Source organism: Chanos chanos, chromosome 9, assembly GCF_902362185.1.
Source record: "Chanos chanos chromosome 9, fChaCha1.1, whole genome shotgun sequence".
Classification (NCBI taxonomy): domain Eukaryota; kingdom Metazoa; phylum Chordata; class Actinopteri; order Gonorynchiformes; family Chanidae; genus Chanos; species Chanos chanos.
Window position 1 is genome coordinate 5,990,326 of NC_044503.1, and position 15,588 is coordinate 6,005,913.

General features: G+C 43.2%; 2 protein-coding genes across 2 annotated transcripts; one reads left to right on the forward strand and one right to left on the reverse strand.

Annotated features, from left to right (window-relative positions):
• Window positions 1-1,790: 1,790 nt before the first annotated feature.
• On the reverse strand, window positions 1,791-9,672 carry ushbp1 (Usher syndrome 1C binding protein 1). Its single transcript, XM_030784333.1, has 14 exons — window positions 9,584-9,672; window positions 8,635-8,753; window positions 8,395-8,546; window positions 7,487-7,650; window positions 7,163-7,372; window positions 6,809-7,020; window positions 5,380-5,520; window positions 5,095-5,177; window positions 4,912-5,008; window positions 4,603-4,834; window positions 4,319-4,474; window positions 4,110-4,207; window positions 3,803-3,925; window positions 1,791-2,414 (listed from the first exon to the last, which is right to left on the reverse strand). Exons 1-14 carry the CDS (start codon window positions 9,590-9,592, stop codon window positions 2,249-2,251), a joined length of 1,962 nt encoding a protein of 653 aa, XP_030640193.1. The 5' UTR covers window positions 9,593-9,672; the 3' UTR covers window positions 1,791-2,248.
• Window positions 9,673-11,021: 1,349 nt separating this feature from the next.
• Window positions 11,022-14,501, forward strand: babam1 (BRISC and BRCA1 A complex member 1). Its single transcript, XM_030784772.1, has 9 exons — window positions 11,022-11,106; window positions 11,758-12,172; window positions 12,327-12,385; window positions 12,565-12,685; window positions 12,772-12,850; window positions 13,443-13,467; window positions 13,689-13,818; window positions 13,963-14,049; window positions 14,211-14,501. Exons 2-9 carry the CDS (start codon window positions 11,771-11,773, stop codon window positions 14,409-14,411), a joined length of 1,104 nt encoding a protein of 367 aa, XP_030640632.1. The 5' UTR covers window positions 11,022-11,106; window positions 11,758-11,770; the 3' UTR covers window positions 14,412-14,501.
• Window positions 14,502-15,588: the final 1,087 nt, after the last annotated feature.

Sequence of the window (15,588 nt, forward strand, 5' to 3'; positions counted from 1 at the left end):
CACACTGAGTTAAGCTCCTCAAGACTGTGAGCAGGACAAACACCCAGGCAATCTCTGTGATAGCTTTCAATAAAAGACAGCGTTGTCATTTTTATGATGAGGATTTGAATGGTTACGTTACGATTGCCATCGAGTGTGTGTGTGTGTGTGTGTGTGTGTGTATGAGAGAGAGAGAGAGAGTGAGAGAGAGAAAGAGGAGTATGACAGTCTTTTTGCGTGCGCGACAGAACTAAGAAAACATGAGGGTTTGATTGAGGTCAAAGTTCTTCCGCACCTCAAAGGCATAACACATTTAACCTTGGGTAGAGTCTAACTGGTGCACAGGGCAAATGTTTAAAGGCAGGTTTGAGAGAGAAATGAAGAGAGCATGACTGGGAAAAGGAAAGCGAGAGAGAAAGAATGGACTGAATTGATGCCTGGGAAAAAAAAAAGAGCAGACTGATCTCTCTATACCCATAGGAACGCTTCATTTAAATGTGAAATGGGCGCTTGGACTAAATGAAGTGACCTTAAACCTGTGGGTCAGTGCCTTCTGTGTGTGCATGTGTGCGTGCGTGTGTGTGTGTGTGTGTGTGTGTCTTTGTGTCTGTCCGTGTGTGTGTGTGTGTGTGTGTGTGTGTGTGTGTGTGTGTGCGTATGCGCGTGTGTTTAAACCTCCCCCACTTTCTAACTGACAGTCTCTGACATTGTGTTCCAAGGCTTTGAGTATTTTTTCCCAGGCTTTTAAAGCCATACAAACACAGTGTTCTCATCTATCAATCAGTGTTTAGGGTATCTAGTGTCACTGTTCGTAGTTTTCACATGTGGTCTTCTCCTCCAATGACCAAGTCAGCAGGTGATACCATCCACAATGTCATTTTATTTTCAGTTTCAACTGAGCTGTTTTCAAATGCTCGAAATGAAATAAAATATCTTTTACCTTATAATTTTTGGGTGAAGGCCTTTTAAAATCTACTTTGTAAAACAGCATCTAGGTAAATTGAATGAAGTTTCAAAATAGTTAATTCACCGTACATAATATTTTATTAAAAGCATATTACATTTGATAAAAAAAAAAAAGGGTTAGTCATATTAGATGCGCTATATCATTATTTTGGGTTAGGACTTCCTGCCAACAAGCATAATCATACAGAATCCAAATTACAGTGACACACTGGAGTACACCAGAAAGGAATTGAAAGCATCTCTTCCTGGCTTGATATTAAAATAACTCAGTGAAACTCAAACATGGCTCAGTATCTGGTTTATGAATTTAGCTAATTAAGCAAGAAAATCTCAGGTATTTTCCCCACTGTATTCAGGAACATGTCACGCGTAGGGTCTGAGTTTAAATGACGAAGGAAAACGTTTAAAGATGTTGATCAGTGCAATAAAGATAGCGATGACCTATTTGCTCCCTCCTAAAATGGAGGACAAGCTCAAGCAAGATTCTCAGTTTAGAATGACCCTAAACCCTAACCCCAATGAACCTCTCTATTCAGACCATTCAATAACAGGCCAGGTCATCCTTTGACCCAGAGGGGAATAACATTCAACCCCTGCCTCTTCTCTCTGACCACAATGCAAATCTGCAGTCAGCTGGACAAGCCAATGAGTGGAGCTCGGGGCGCACGCTCTTAAGGGAGGTGCATTCACTGAGAAAAGGAAAAAAAAAAAGACAAATGGGAGACCCAGGATTATTCTGGTCATATTCTCCTTTGTCCTGTCTTTCTCTCAACAACCCCATGACCCCCCCCCCCCTCCACACACACATACACACACACACACACACACACACAGACACACACACATACACACATGTCCCCTCCATTTTTCCATTGTTTGGACTGAGAAAACGAACCAGTGCCCTTTTCAAATAAGTGATACACAACTTTTTGTAAATACCATTTGTGTTTTCAGTCGTCCGGTTAGAAAGAAGAGTGATACTTATGATGTTTCTTATTAAAACAGTCTTAAAGGAACACCAACAAGATTTTCTGTGGGATACCCAATCCTACAGAAAGGCATTTCACTGACAATGAACATTAATACAAATAGAAGAATTGCAACATTTTGTGATGGGCAAAATGGGTTTCAATGCAATCTAAGACACTTTGAAATCAGATCTTAAAAAGTCTTTCTCTGTTGAAAAAATCCATTTTATCATCAAGTATTTAGGCACAATGGGCACAATTTATTTGTATTGTTTCAAATGTCCACTGCTCTCTGAAGCGTTTGGTTTTGGTCAGTATATGATCAGGTCCTGTCCTCAGAGTACAGTCTCCTCCCTCTTGCCCTCCAGAACTTCCAGGGCAGCCTTCAGCTCCGCCTCCTGGGTCACGTGACGTTGTGACATGGCTGCCATTTGCTGCTCAAGCTGCCACAGTTGTTCATGGTGCTTCCTGCGAGCGCTCCTGTATGTGCTTGTAGCTTTGCTGAAACACAAGTACGAAATCAATAGCCATCTTTAAACAACAAAGGTCAAGGTAAAAGGGTAGTAGCCATAATCCTGACCATCCCAAGACTACCTTATCAGGAGAGAAAACAGGAACATTTCTGTCATATCCTGAGCGCCAGGATATGTCCCAATACCTAACAGATAATTTACAGTTTTCAGTGACGTTTTGTCCATTTTGTTCTCAGTTGTACAGGCCCGTGGTTTGATTTGAATAGAATTAAGTCCTGCTAAAATCAGACTGTCTCGTATTTTCTTTCTTCCGGCTGTCTGACTGTGCAATTTGACCGTACCTTTAACAAGGACAGACAGTTCTGTATGTGTTAACTGTGACAAGGACAAGACTGTGTTGTATGTATTAAAACTGTGACAAAGACAAACTGTGCTGTTTTTTTTTTCTTCATTTTTCCCCCCTTTTCATCCAATTTAGTCACCCCCCCCAATTCCTTTGTGCCTCCCTCCCCACCGTTTGCACAACCCCAGCATTAGCCAGGGGTGGGTCGCACGCTACTGTGCGTCCCCTCTGACTGCTCCTTTTCCGCCACCCTGCGGAGGGCTTCTCCAGAAAGCCATAACGCGTGCAGAGGTTCACGCTGTACTCCCCAGATCTGCCCACTCGTCATCTGGCACCATCACCGATCAACGGGACGTGCTGTTGCAGCGACGGGGATTCGATCCCCTACCGGCGCCCCACCCGCGAATACCGCCAGCTGTGTTCATATGGACGCCAAGCCAGACGCATGACAGAGATCTGGATTCGAACCCAGTAGTGCTTTTTGGTGTTAAAACTGTGACAGAAACTCTGCTCTGTGTGTTAAAACTGTGACAGAAACTCTGCTCTGTGTGTTAAAACTGTGATAGAAACTCTGCTCTGTGTGTTCAAACTGTGACAGAAACTCTCTTCTGAGTGTTAAAACTGTGACAGAAACTCTGCTCTGTGTGTTCAAACTGTGACAGAAACTCTGCTCTGTGTGTTCAAACTGTGACAGAAACTCTGCTCTGTGTGTTAAAACTGTGACAGAAACTCTCTTCTGAGTGTTAAAACTGTGACAGAAACTCTGCTCTGAGTGTTCAAACTGTGACAGAAACTCTGCTCTGTGTGTTCAAACTGTGACAGAAACTCTGCTCTGTGTGTTCAAACTGTGACAGAAACTCTGCTCTGAGTGTTAAAACTGTGACAGAAACTCTGCTCTGTGTGTTAAAACTGTGACAGAAACTCTGCTCTGTGTGTTAAAACTGTGACAGAAACTCTGCTCTGAGTGTTAAAACTGTGACAGAAACTCTGCTCTGAGTGTTCAAACTGTGACAGAAACTCTGCTCTGAGTGTTAAAACTGTGATCGAGGCAGACTGTGCCGTGTATGCCGTACCTGTGGCACAGCGCCAGTCGAGTGACTTCCTCCCTGCTGTGCCTCCTCTGAGCGGAGCAGTCTGCCAGGGCAGAGTCCAGAGAACCCCGCAATGACATCGCTCGTCTCTTCAACATCTGCTCTCTGAGGAGCGACACGACACGCAACGAATGCAGTTTGTCTAGTTTGAATGGTTAAAATGACACCGTGACAACACGAATAAAATCATCATACATGGTGTAAAGTATGTACGCGTATGCGCACATACACACAGACACACGAGTAGTGCAATTGGTGAGAAAGTCAATCTGTGGGTGGAGTTTCCTACCTTTGCAGCACTGCCTGTAACTCCCTCAGGATGGCATGACTGCGAGGCCCAGGTATACCCCCTCCACTCCTCACCTGGGCCCGGTTCTCAGCCCTCTTCTGGAATGTAAGTTTTCAGAGAGTCACTCCGGTTCTATATCTCCCACTATGGTAATCTACACCTCACACTGTAATGCCCGATCACATCTTTATACAATCTGTGGTAAGAACCTTTTGTTCAGCCCAGTCTTGCAGTTCCTCTTTAAGGCTATCCAATAGCAATGCGGCTGCTGCATCCTGAATGTTTTGAGTCTGCAGGGTCCACTCCAGGCTCCGCCTCTCCTTCTCCATCAGACCAATCACGTTCCGGAGTTCCCACATCTCTTCCTGTGGATGTGCACACGCGACAAGATGAAGAAGTACGATCGGTTATATGTTTGTTTATGCGTTAGTCTCATACGTTCACATCTTTAAAAGGTGTAATCAGAGAAAAAGAAGCTGTAGTGATCACACACTCTGACTTTGACCAGCTCATACAGAAGCGCTGCTTTCTCTGCCTTTGTGCTCTGGGAGGAGGCACTGCTGGTAGCCCTTGGCCCAGCAAGAGTGCCTGTGTCTGGGCTTAGCTTGCCCTCTCCAACCTTCCCTGGCTCTGGAACACAAACAGCTGCTCTGTCCTGCTTCAGCTTCACAATCCTTTGCCGAATAGCTTCCGCCTGACTTTCACACTCCTCTGACGACAGGCTGCTGTATAAAGAGACACCAGATTATAGCATTCAAAAATACTGTATTACAAAGGATAAACATAGTTTTGCGTAGTGAACCTGTTTTGTTTGGTTTGGACAGCGCCCTCTGGAGGACTGGAGGTGGAAGATGACGTTTTTTGCTCCGAATCCACGCCAGAGGGACGGAGAGATGGCTCTGTAATGACAGAAATATGCAGAGGGTGTGGGGCCAGTCACGTGTACGTGGCGTAGATGACAGAATTTAGTTAGACCATGACGTACCTGTCACAGCTGTGGTTTGTTGTTTTCGTTTCCCGGCCTCATACAGCGACAGTAAACTACTGTAGGCATCCTCACACTCTTCACTGTCAATCAAAGGGATGTCATCAGCGTGCTACATGCGGACAAACACCACTTGCTTTTTTTTTTTTTTTTTTTTGGTTTTGTTTTTTTTTCATAAGGAAGCTCACAGAGGAACTTTCGTACAGGAACTTTTCTCATAGAGCGTGTAAAAAAAAAAAGGTTAGGATTTAGGATTTTAAACGTTTAAAATAAGGAGCGGCACACCAGTATTTCAAAGCCATTTGAAGCGCGGTGCTGTCGGCTTCGTGCTGGCTGAGAGTCATGCTGATCTGTTCTGCTTCACCCTTCCTCCTCTTCAGTGCTGCATTCAGACGCTCATTACGCACTTTCAGCCTCTCTAGCAACCTGCACGTAAAGTAAAGGGAGGTTTAGGGCGGCGACATATGGACGTATCACGCATTGAGTTGTACAGGAAACATTCCAACAGCAGCTGCGACCCAAAATGGGCCATCCAAATATACAGCAGACAACACCGTTAGTTAACACATGTACACACGTGCATTGTTACTGCACGTGGTATTTTTGGACTGACCTATGCATGACACACCTCGTTCTGCCCTCGTTATCCACAGTGCTGCATGTGGTACAGCTATGACAAAGGCAGACTGTGTGGTATGTTTTATAACTGTGATAGAGGCAGACTGTGTTGTATGTTTTATAACTGTGATAGAGGCAGACTGTGTTGTATGTTTTATAACTGTGATAGAGGCAGACTGTGTTGTATGTTTTATAATTGTGACAGAGGCAGACTGTGTTATATGTTTTATAACTCTGACAGAGACAGACTGTGTTGTATGTGCTAACTGTGACAGAGACAGACTGTGTTATATGTTTTATAACTGTGACAGAGAGAGAGAGACTATGCTGTATGTGGTAACTGTGACAGTGAGAGGCCATGCTGTATATTTTATAACTGTGATAGAGACAGACTGTGTCGTATATGGTAACTGCAACACTGTGACAGCGAGAGACTGTGCAGTATGTTGTATAATTTTACCAAATTGTCATGTGTTATAACACACCACAATGAGTGTGCTTTCATGTATTATAACTCCACCCCCGTAGATATAAGTGATATATGGCATAATTATAATAAAGGTACCAGTTCTTGTGCATATGACAGAAGATATTATTCTCCCTCCTGTCAGGTGTTGTGCACATAAGATATTAGTGGGAGTGGTGCACAATAAAGATACTAATCTGTGCTGTAAAGTGCTGTAAAGTGCTGTAAAGATTTCACTAATCCGTCATAATGCTGTGTGTTACAGATATCAGTCATGGTACTCTGCCCTACAAAGCAAAAGAGCAGTAACTATGCAAAAAATGCAGCTGAGAAATGGCTTTTTTTTCTTTTCTTTTCCAGTCAAACGTGTCATTGGTAGATAAGCGATCATTTTCTCTGAAACAGGGCTTACACGGTTTGTCACAAGATACAACAGAAGAGAGGATTTCAGTCACAGGTCAAGTTTGACCGCATGTTTAGTTGCCATACTGTTCTTGAGAAATAGTAGTTGCACTGCAGTAAGAAAAATATCACTTTCACTGACATGTGTTGATGTGTCTCAATGATGTCTTGGGTAAGAGTGTGTGCACGGAAACAAATTGCCCCCCCCACCCCCACCCCCTCTCTCACCTCTGCAGGCCTTCAACCTCTGTCTCCAGTGTGGGGCTGCTGAGGGAATCAGGGCTATGCTGGGTGCCAGGGAGAGAGGCATCAGTCATGGGAGATCCAGCACGTGGTGGTCCAGTCCAGCAGGGACTCAGTGCTCTGCTGGATGATCCAGAGGAGCTGCAGGGAGGGGAACTGCTCCCACCTGTCAACCAAGCTCTTTTCAGGCCGAGGAACTGTCAGAAGAGGCATTAACACCAACAGAAATTACTAGCTCCGCTTGCAATGAACAACACCTGAAACTTTTGGGGTTTTTTTTTTTTCTTGGGGGGGGGGGGGGTGTTAGTAAACATCTGAATCTGTCAAATCACTACCAACTTTTTCTTTCAAGCTTCTCTTTTCCTCGTCCAGTTCTCGAACCGCAGCCTCTGACCTGTTCAGTTCCTCCTGGCGGCTCTGAAGGGCACTCCGGAGGTTCTGGTTGAGTTTGTGCATCGTGAGAATATCTTGCTGATACTTTTGTCTTTCGACAGAGGGCAGGGCAGACGGGTAAGAGATCCCAAATTCCCTCTCCATCTCCTCCAAGACCTGAATGAAAATATTTGCGTTTTTGTAATGGTAGTCGAACACTTTTTTTTTTTTTTTATACCTTCAGTCGAGTATTGACGTTTTGCTGGCATCAAGCATATGGTAGTACAGTACTTGTGTGGCCTGGACCCAGCTCTCCTGGGCTGCACTCAGGTGTTCTGCTTGTTTTTGTTCATCGTTGAGATGCTGGCTGGTAACCGTAACCTTTGTCCTGTTTATGGAGCTCTCCAAAGTGGACAAAACTCCCTGGAGCTCTGCCCAGAGACCACCACTGCCCCCTGTAGTATGAAAGAGACACAGCATAGTGAGTCTATGTTTTGTCTTTTTTTCTTCTCTAGACCCACTTTATGTGGGTGGTACCCTATGACTGTACCCCACAGAAGCTAAGACAGACTGAGAACAGACTGAGCTAATAAAGAAGGTTTAGGGCTCAGAATAGGAATAGGTTTTGGGCAAGGAGTTAGGATATGGCCAAGATCAGAGATAGGGCTATTCTTTAGGTTATTGTTATGGATTGATCATGGTGATGGTTAGTAAATAGCTAGTTAAACATTAACATTAAAAATGATTTACTGGGGACATCTCAAAAAAATGAAATTATTAACATTTTTATTTGTTTTGTTCTATTTTTGTGTGTGTGTGTGTGTGTGTGTGTGTGTGTGTGTGTGTGTGTGTGTGTGTGTGTGTGTGTGTTTGTGTTGCGTCTGATTAGGGCCACCCAGAGTTCACTATATCGGAAACTATGCTTTTTTAGAGTTTCCCACTGAATTAAACATGAACCACAGATATTTATAGAACTTTAGGTTTCCCTCACAAGACACAGTGATGCAGACATCACAGAAAAAAATGCATAATGAGAGAGCAGTCATGCCCCTGGAAACAAAAAACCTACTATTTGGGGTCTGGCAGGAAACAGTATACAAACAGTACATGAAATGAACACAGAACCATTCAGTCCTGTCAGCTGGTGCAGACTGAGTTTTGCTAAGGCTGATGAAGTTATAAATAAAAATACGACTTGCCTTCACTTTCACGACAGCCTTTTACAGTAACTGAAGACATGGATGTTTTTTCGCCTGCGTCCCGAGATGGGCCGCTGTGTGAAAATGTACTGGAGTCCAGCTCTGGAATGGCATTGCTGATTTTCCCCATTGGATTACACTGAGCTGGGTCTCTGAGAGAGAAAACACTCTGGTCATGAACCGGGTCCATTAGAAAACCGTTATTGTGTGCGTGGGGAAACATAAAGAAACGATGGTTACTGTTGTGACTGGAGCGCGTTCATTTTCACGTTGAGCTCAGCGACAGTCCTGAGTAAAGAACTCATGTCGTCTTCGTGCTGGTCCATGGAGTCTGTAGACGCCACGCTGTCACAGCGGCCCTGTGATTCACAAGCCACACAATCCGGACGTTATTCAAACAGAGGGTCTGTCACAGATCACGCACATCAGGTTTACAGGGCAGTGTACGCGATTACAACTTAATTTCTGAACACGATGTCATGAAATGCTGGGGGTTTGTTTTTAAAAAAAAAAAAGAAAAAAAAAGAAATCCTTTTTCACGCCTCCCACCAAAACACAACACAGACACACAACAAGCACGCGTTGATGACGCTGGGGTTATTGTTGCTCAGTTTTTTCCAACGGCCTTTGTCTTCAACAGAGGAAAGGGAGGGAACAGAAACATCCTGTAGCTATATTTCCTGTTAAAAAGACATTTGTGACCCTATATTCTGTCTGAGAGAAAAACAAAGTCAACTCTTGTTCATTTTTATTCAATACTAACCATTCCCTGTTTTTTCTATGTTCTGGTGAACTGTAGTACAGACAACATATGACAGTGTGGTCTGTGTTTGTGTCATAACGACGGAAACGGAGATCATGACCTTAACCCTAATGAGGTCATTGATACCGTAATACACACTTAACCATAGTAGCAAATACATCCACCAAAAAAAGGCTCAGTGCTGTTTCCATATTGTCTCCCCTGCCATTCATTACTCAAAATTCTGGCTAATTGCAGAAAATGTTATTGGTCACATTGTTCTCACAATAAAAGAGAAATTTATATTATATGTTAGACGTCAATAGCAACAACAAGATTTTTCATCAATGGTAAAATATTCCGAGGTTGTTGTAATAATTAAGCGTTCAGTCATAATCTTTTATTCAATGATCACCCCACTAATTTCAGCCCAATGGTAAATCTTACCTCTGTCATTGTGCTGTATCCTGAATCAGCTTAACCCGGTCTCTTTGGCAGAAAAGAGCTTATCCATAGAGCAGCTGGGCCGTGCAGCAAAACTACACTGTCTGCTGCCCTATTGTCACGTACAATTACAGCCTCTAACAGTTCGCCAGTCTGTGTCTGTCGCCAGCATGTTGTTTGACTGGGAAGAGTTTTTAGTCTCCACCTCTCTCTCTCACTCTCTCTCACTCTCTCTCTCTCTCTCTCTCTCTCTCACTCTCTCTCTCTCTCTCTCTCACTCTCTCTCTCTCTCTCTCACTCTCTCTCTCTCACTCTCTCTCACTCTCTCTCTCTCTCTCTCTCTCTCTCTCACTCTCTCTCTCTCACTCTCTCTCTCTCTCTCTCTCTCTCTCTCTCTCTCTCACTCTCTCTCTCTCTCTATCTCTCTCACTCTCTCTCTCTCTCTCTCTCTCTCTCTCTCTCTCTCTATCTCTCTCTCACTCTCTCTCTCTCTCTGTGAGTGAGTGAGTGAGTAGATCTATGAGCTGCTGTCCAGCCTCTGAGCTTTTATTATGATAAAGACTTTCAGACCATAAGCTAATAGAGACCATGATTATAATCCCCACCCAGTCTCCTGTTTCCTGTTTTGATGTGATGTGATTGAGTGTCCTCTGTCCATTAAAAAAAGGTGTGGTAAAACCTCACAGACAGAGTCTGTTTTCAACTGTTTTCATTAAGTACATGTATTATACTTTTGTTTGTGCTAATAGCACAACTTGGTGACAAAAAAAATCTCTTCCTTTTCACAGAAAAAAAAAAAAAAGAAATTCAGATAGAGTCATTCAAATCTTTTTGCCACTTGCTCCCTTTGCACAAACATGCTAAACTGATAATAATAATCATAAAATAATCTATTTTGCAGTTGCTAAACTGTCAAGATGCAACGTTTTTGATACTGATCATAATACATCAACAGACAACTGAACACAGTTGAAAAGTTTCCACATGAGTTTTACTCTTTAAATACACATTGCCCTGGGTTTAACAGTGATTAAGTGCAAAATAACTGAGATTCTGTTATATATACTCTATAGACATATAGTGTATATCTATTATATATTCAAATGGCCAAAGGATGCATGTGATTTCCTCAAGTTCGGAGACATAAGGGTTGGGGATATATCTGCCACAACGCTGAGCAGGAGCAGAGCTGGCCGGAGGGCAGGAGTTTAGAGGTAGGGGCTGGTGACTGACCACAAAGACAAAAATATGGGCGAGTATCAAAACTGCTGTGGGCTCCGTGGTAACAAAGCTCTGCTTCGGCCCTGTGGTTTGCAGTGCATGTCCAATGTTGTCTAAATTGCATTCCAGCCCGCTAGGTGGAGGTATTTCACCACTGTCGGTTAGGAGACCTTAAAGGAAGAAGAAGGTATTTCCGGTAAAAGATATGGCGATTCACGGAAGCAATTTTTAATTAAGAATATCTTTGTTGCTCATTCAAAGTATCTACGTCTGGGAGTTTATTGATCACGATTTCAGTGACCCTTGTAAGTGAATTTGTTTTGTTATCGTAAATATATGAAAGTTATTGTTTCAGAATAGCAACCTGCTTGCATTAAGCCCTATGTTTACAGTCAGGGAACTTAAGTTAGCTTCTGCTGTGTTACATTTCACAGTAGTTTTATGGAATGTAATATCTGACAGTGGTAGGGAAGCATTAAATGCGTCTTTTGCGTTTTTAGTCTCTTTTCGTGAACTTTTGCATGAAAATAAATTCGTGCTTTTACAGGAGAGTTAAACCAAGCTTAATTTTAGAGTCCGAATTTTGATTCCTAGTACAAAGCGATAGACAGTAGGGTTTGAGATCAGGATGCCAAATTGGATGCACCCCCCCCCCCCCCCCCCCCCCCTAGTGCACAGCGATGTAACCACTATAACATAGGATCTGTTTCTGTGGTCGTAATGTCATAAAATTTGCACGTCAGTTGTTTGCTGTTAGCTTACTGTACGTTACCTAATATGGTATAATAAAAACAGACGAGGGTCTGGATTTCAATTAGCGTGTGAAGGAATATAGATGAATATAAAGATAGACTATAGGTATACACTGCCTCAGAGGTTCATAAGCAAGGTTGAATTACGAGACTCCTTTTGGTGGTCTCTCGTTTTTTTTTTTTCTTAACTGTAAGTGCTGTTAGGTGACAGGTTGCTATGGAGACCTCAGAGCAAGGCCCAGCAGACGGGGAGGAGCGGCTGGTGGAGTTGAGGCCGAGGACTCGCTCGAACCCCGAGGGGGCGGAGGACCGTCGCAGCAGTAACGGCAGTCTGATCAGCAACGCCAACCAACCCGCCGTGGGCAGCCGCGTGGAGGGAGAGGGGGAGGCCTCCACTAGCGACAGTCCTCCAAGTTCAACCACTACGATCTCCACCACTGTCTCTGCCCCTAATGCTGCTGCCGCTGCCGCCGCTGCCAACACGACGGTGCCCATCCCTGCCCCTACGCCAGTACCCAAAGAGAGGCCCAAACCTGCACAGCCTGCCCTGACACCTCACATCCCTCCACCAACTGAATTCCAGATCAGAGTTCCCCGCGTCAACTGTCCCGAAAAAGTGGTACGGCTTATGATGCCTTGATAAGTTAGCCAGTATTGCTCAGTGTTTTGTTTCATGAAGTTTTAGGCTTTTTGTTTGGAATCTCACTGCAGTTGCTGTGAATGGAATTATGATCATACGTAACTTGCGCCTCGTTCATATTCACTGTGAACAGATCATCTGTTTGGATCTGTCAGAGGAGATGTCGCTACAGAAACTGGAGTCGTTCAACGGGTAATGTTTTCGTGCGTCTGTCTCTGAATTTAAGCCGCCTTTTTCAATTACTCATATTTAGAGCTGTAAAACAGTCCTTATATTTTAAGCAGTGAAACAATTTGTTCTTTGATTAAAAATTTTTTTTAAATAAATAAATAAATAAAATAACTGAAATCAATCAATACTTTGATTTTCAGATCTAAAACAAATGCCCTTAATATCTCACAAAAGATGATTGAGATGTTTGTGAGGACGAAACACAGGATTGACAAGAGGCATGAGTTTGCTTTGGTGGTTGTCAACGATGATGCTCTGTGGGTAAGTGTTTTAACGCTGTGTTCATTACAAATCGCCTCAACCCTATGTTGTTCGTTTTTCTCACCTTTGCCAACAACGCATCTCAGTTATCAGGTTTCACCTCTGACCCGCGGGAACTGTGCAGCTGTTTGTACGACCTGGAGACAAACGTCTGCGAATCCTTCAGTATCCTTTAAAATAAATAATAATCATCGTCATTTTTAGAACTTTTCATTTTAACGTCGTCCGTCCTAAAGGTCGCTGTTTGCCTGACGTTTTCAATTAAACAAAACTTGAATCATGTTTGATTTATCATTGAAGTACTCTCATATGTCAGGATACTGAAAGCAGTGAACCTTTTGATTAGGTTGGAATATGTCAAATTCAGTTTGACTACGTGGGAAAGGCCTAGTTCCCAAAGAGTGTAGTGATTACGTTTTTAATCTTAGTCCTTAAGCTTTTTGTGCAGTCATTTTCATATTCAGTCGTTTTCAATTCTTAATTCTGAAGTTCTAATGAGGTTAGAGAAAGTGCAGTGCTATATTTATTTATTCATACAGATCTGGAAATGTAAGAGGAACACAGCAGTAGTTGGAATCTCATCCAGCTGTACTTTATGTTCAGTATTTCAATCTAAGCCAGTCTTGTAGCTCTTTTTTTTTTAAATTTTATTATTTTTTGGAGTCGTTGTATAAGCAGCTAGGTTGCTTAAAAAGAAGTTCTCTGTAATCTCCATGACTATTAAAACCCCAGGGTTACTCCTTAACTCTGCCTGTAGATTTGGAGGATCTTCTCAATGTCATGTAAGTATTTATTTTTGTCCTATTACAGTGAACAGCAGTCACATTTTTCCATCAGCTAGCGTTATCATTTGAAGAGGTAAAATCAGCTTTGACTCCTCCTGTTTTGTTTGGCTCTGCCAATCATCATCCACTTGGCGATTTCAGGCCGCTTTTATTGATTACCGCAAGGTATAGCGCGTAGCTTTGCGTGCTGGCGTATTTAAACGACCTCTCTCTGGCAGCCTGCAGAAGATAGAGCTTCCTCAGACGGAGAACGTCCAGACTATTCCTCCACCCTTTGTGGTGAGGACTCTTCTCATCTACAGCCGACACGCGGGACTGCTGCAGTTCAACCCTTCAGAGGCCGTTAGCGTAAGTAACGCGGTCACGCGCCTCTACGCTAGTCCAGCTGCACGCAACTGTTAATGGTTTCTGCGTGTTTACTTTCTATCGCTCATCTGTGAAAAGAACTTTTTTTTTTTTTTTTTTTAATTTTTGTTCTTGTCTCTCGTCCAGAAAATGCTGCAGTCGCCTTATTTTTTCTTCGACGTGGTTTACCTTCACAACGGCACTGAAGAACAAGCAGATGAGTGTAGCTGGAGGGTAAGAATTTCGTTTCGTGTCTTTCGGGCCTGACCCCTCACGCACGTTCTCCCCGTTAACAGTCACTTCGACACAAACTCTAGCGTAACTTCGCGGATACTAAAAACAGCGTTTGATTGTCCGACGCCGTTAACTGAAAACTGTTCTGACCTTCTTCGCAGGACGTGTACTCCTCCTTCTGTAATCTGGACTCTAAAGGCATGTGCTACAGGTTTGAGGTATCACTCTGTGGCCCTGCCATCGAGCTGCATAACTGCATGGCTAAGCTCCTCTGTCACCCCCTCCAGAGGCCTTTCCAGAGTCACGCCTCCTACAGCCTGCTGGAGGGAGACGACTCGCAAGAGGTGGAGGCCACGGTCTAGAGCCCGGGGGGGCCGAAAGAGAACGAAGTCCCGGGAGCGTTCGCGCGCTGATCCGACCAGCCCGTGCTCTTCAAGAATCACTTTGCCACTGAAACCGTAGCAGAGCGCCAGAGAAAGAAAGAGATCCTTTTTTTTTTTTTCCAGGACGAGCTTTTTGGAAAGAAGGAATCTGTGTGCCCGATTGGGGTATTTCTTTTAGGGGTTTTTGAACACTTCGGTGAGTTACTGTAAACGTAAAATGAATTAAATTTTTTTTTTTTTTTTTTTTTTTTGCCTGTTGCTTTACATTGGGTGGCCTTGTTGATGTATCTGTCTTAATTGCCAATACTGGTCCTTGGTTTGTTTTGTATGGGATTTCTTTGTTTTTGTTTTTGCTTTACAGCAGGGGGCGCTCTAAAGCCATCCAGTGGAGCATCTTCACTTTTTGTCTGTTTACTTCCAAACACACATACTCGCAACATCATAAACAGATTTTTTTTGGGGGGGGAGGGGGGGGGGTGTTAAAGTAAACCCTTGTATTTACACACATTTTCAGCAGTGACTGCAGTTTCTCTGATGCATCTTTTACTCTGGTGCACTGGTGGGTAGCCAGCCCTTGAAGTAAAAATCTTCCTTTAATACTCCACAGAATGATCCAGACACACTTTAAGGCAGCCGACGAACTGAAGAAAGAAATATTTTACATGAAAATGTTTGTCAGTATCTGTAACCAGTATATGTCAAATTGATGGGTTGGGTCACGCAACATGTAAGTGTCTGAAGAAAATATCTGCTATTGGTTGGGTTCCACTTTCTGGAAAACTGTGTCAATAAATTGTGTAAATATGATCTAAAATGTTTCAGACAAATAAAATAAATTATAATGCCAGTATTGGTCTGTGTTCACGTCCAATAAGGACATCAGCATTATATGATACATTATGAGAAACATGGGTAAATATTGTGTCATTTTTTCACTTTGCTCTTAAAGCTTGAGGGGACATCCCAGAAGTACTATTATAACAGTTAATGCTCAGCCAATAGGACAGCAGCAGGGATTTCGCTACATCCTGATAACTTGTTTTACTGTGGAAACTCATTTAGGATCTAAATTAATGTCCCTCTTATTCCACTACTAGGCCAGGCAGGATTTTGATAGGGCCATTTATAGTGCGTACTTATGTGTCATGTTTTCACA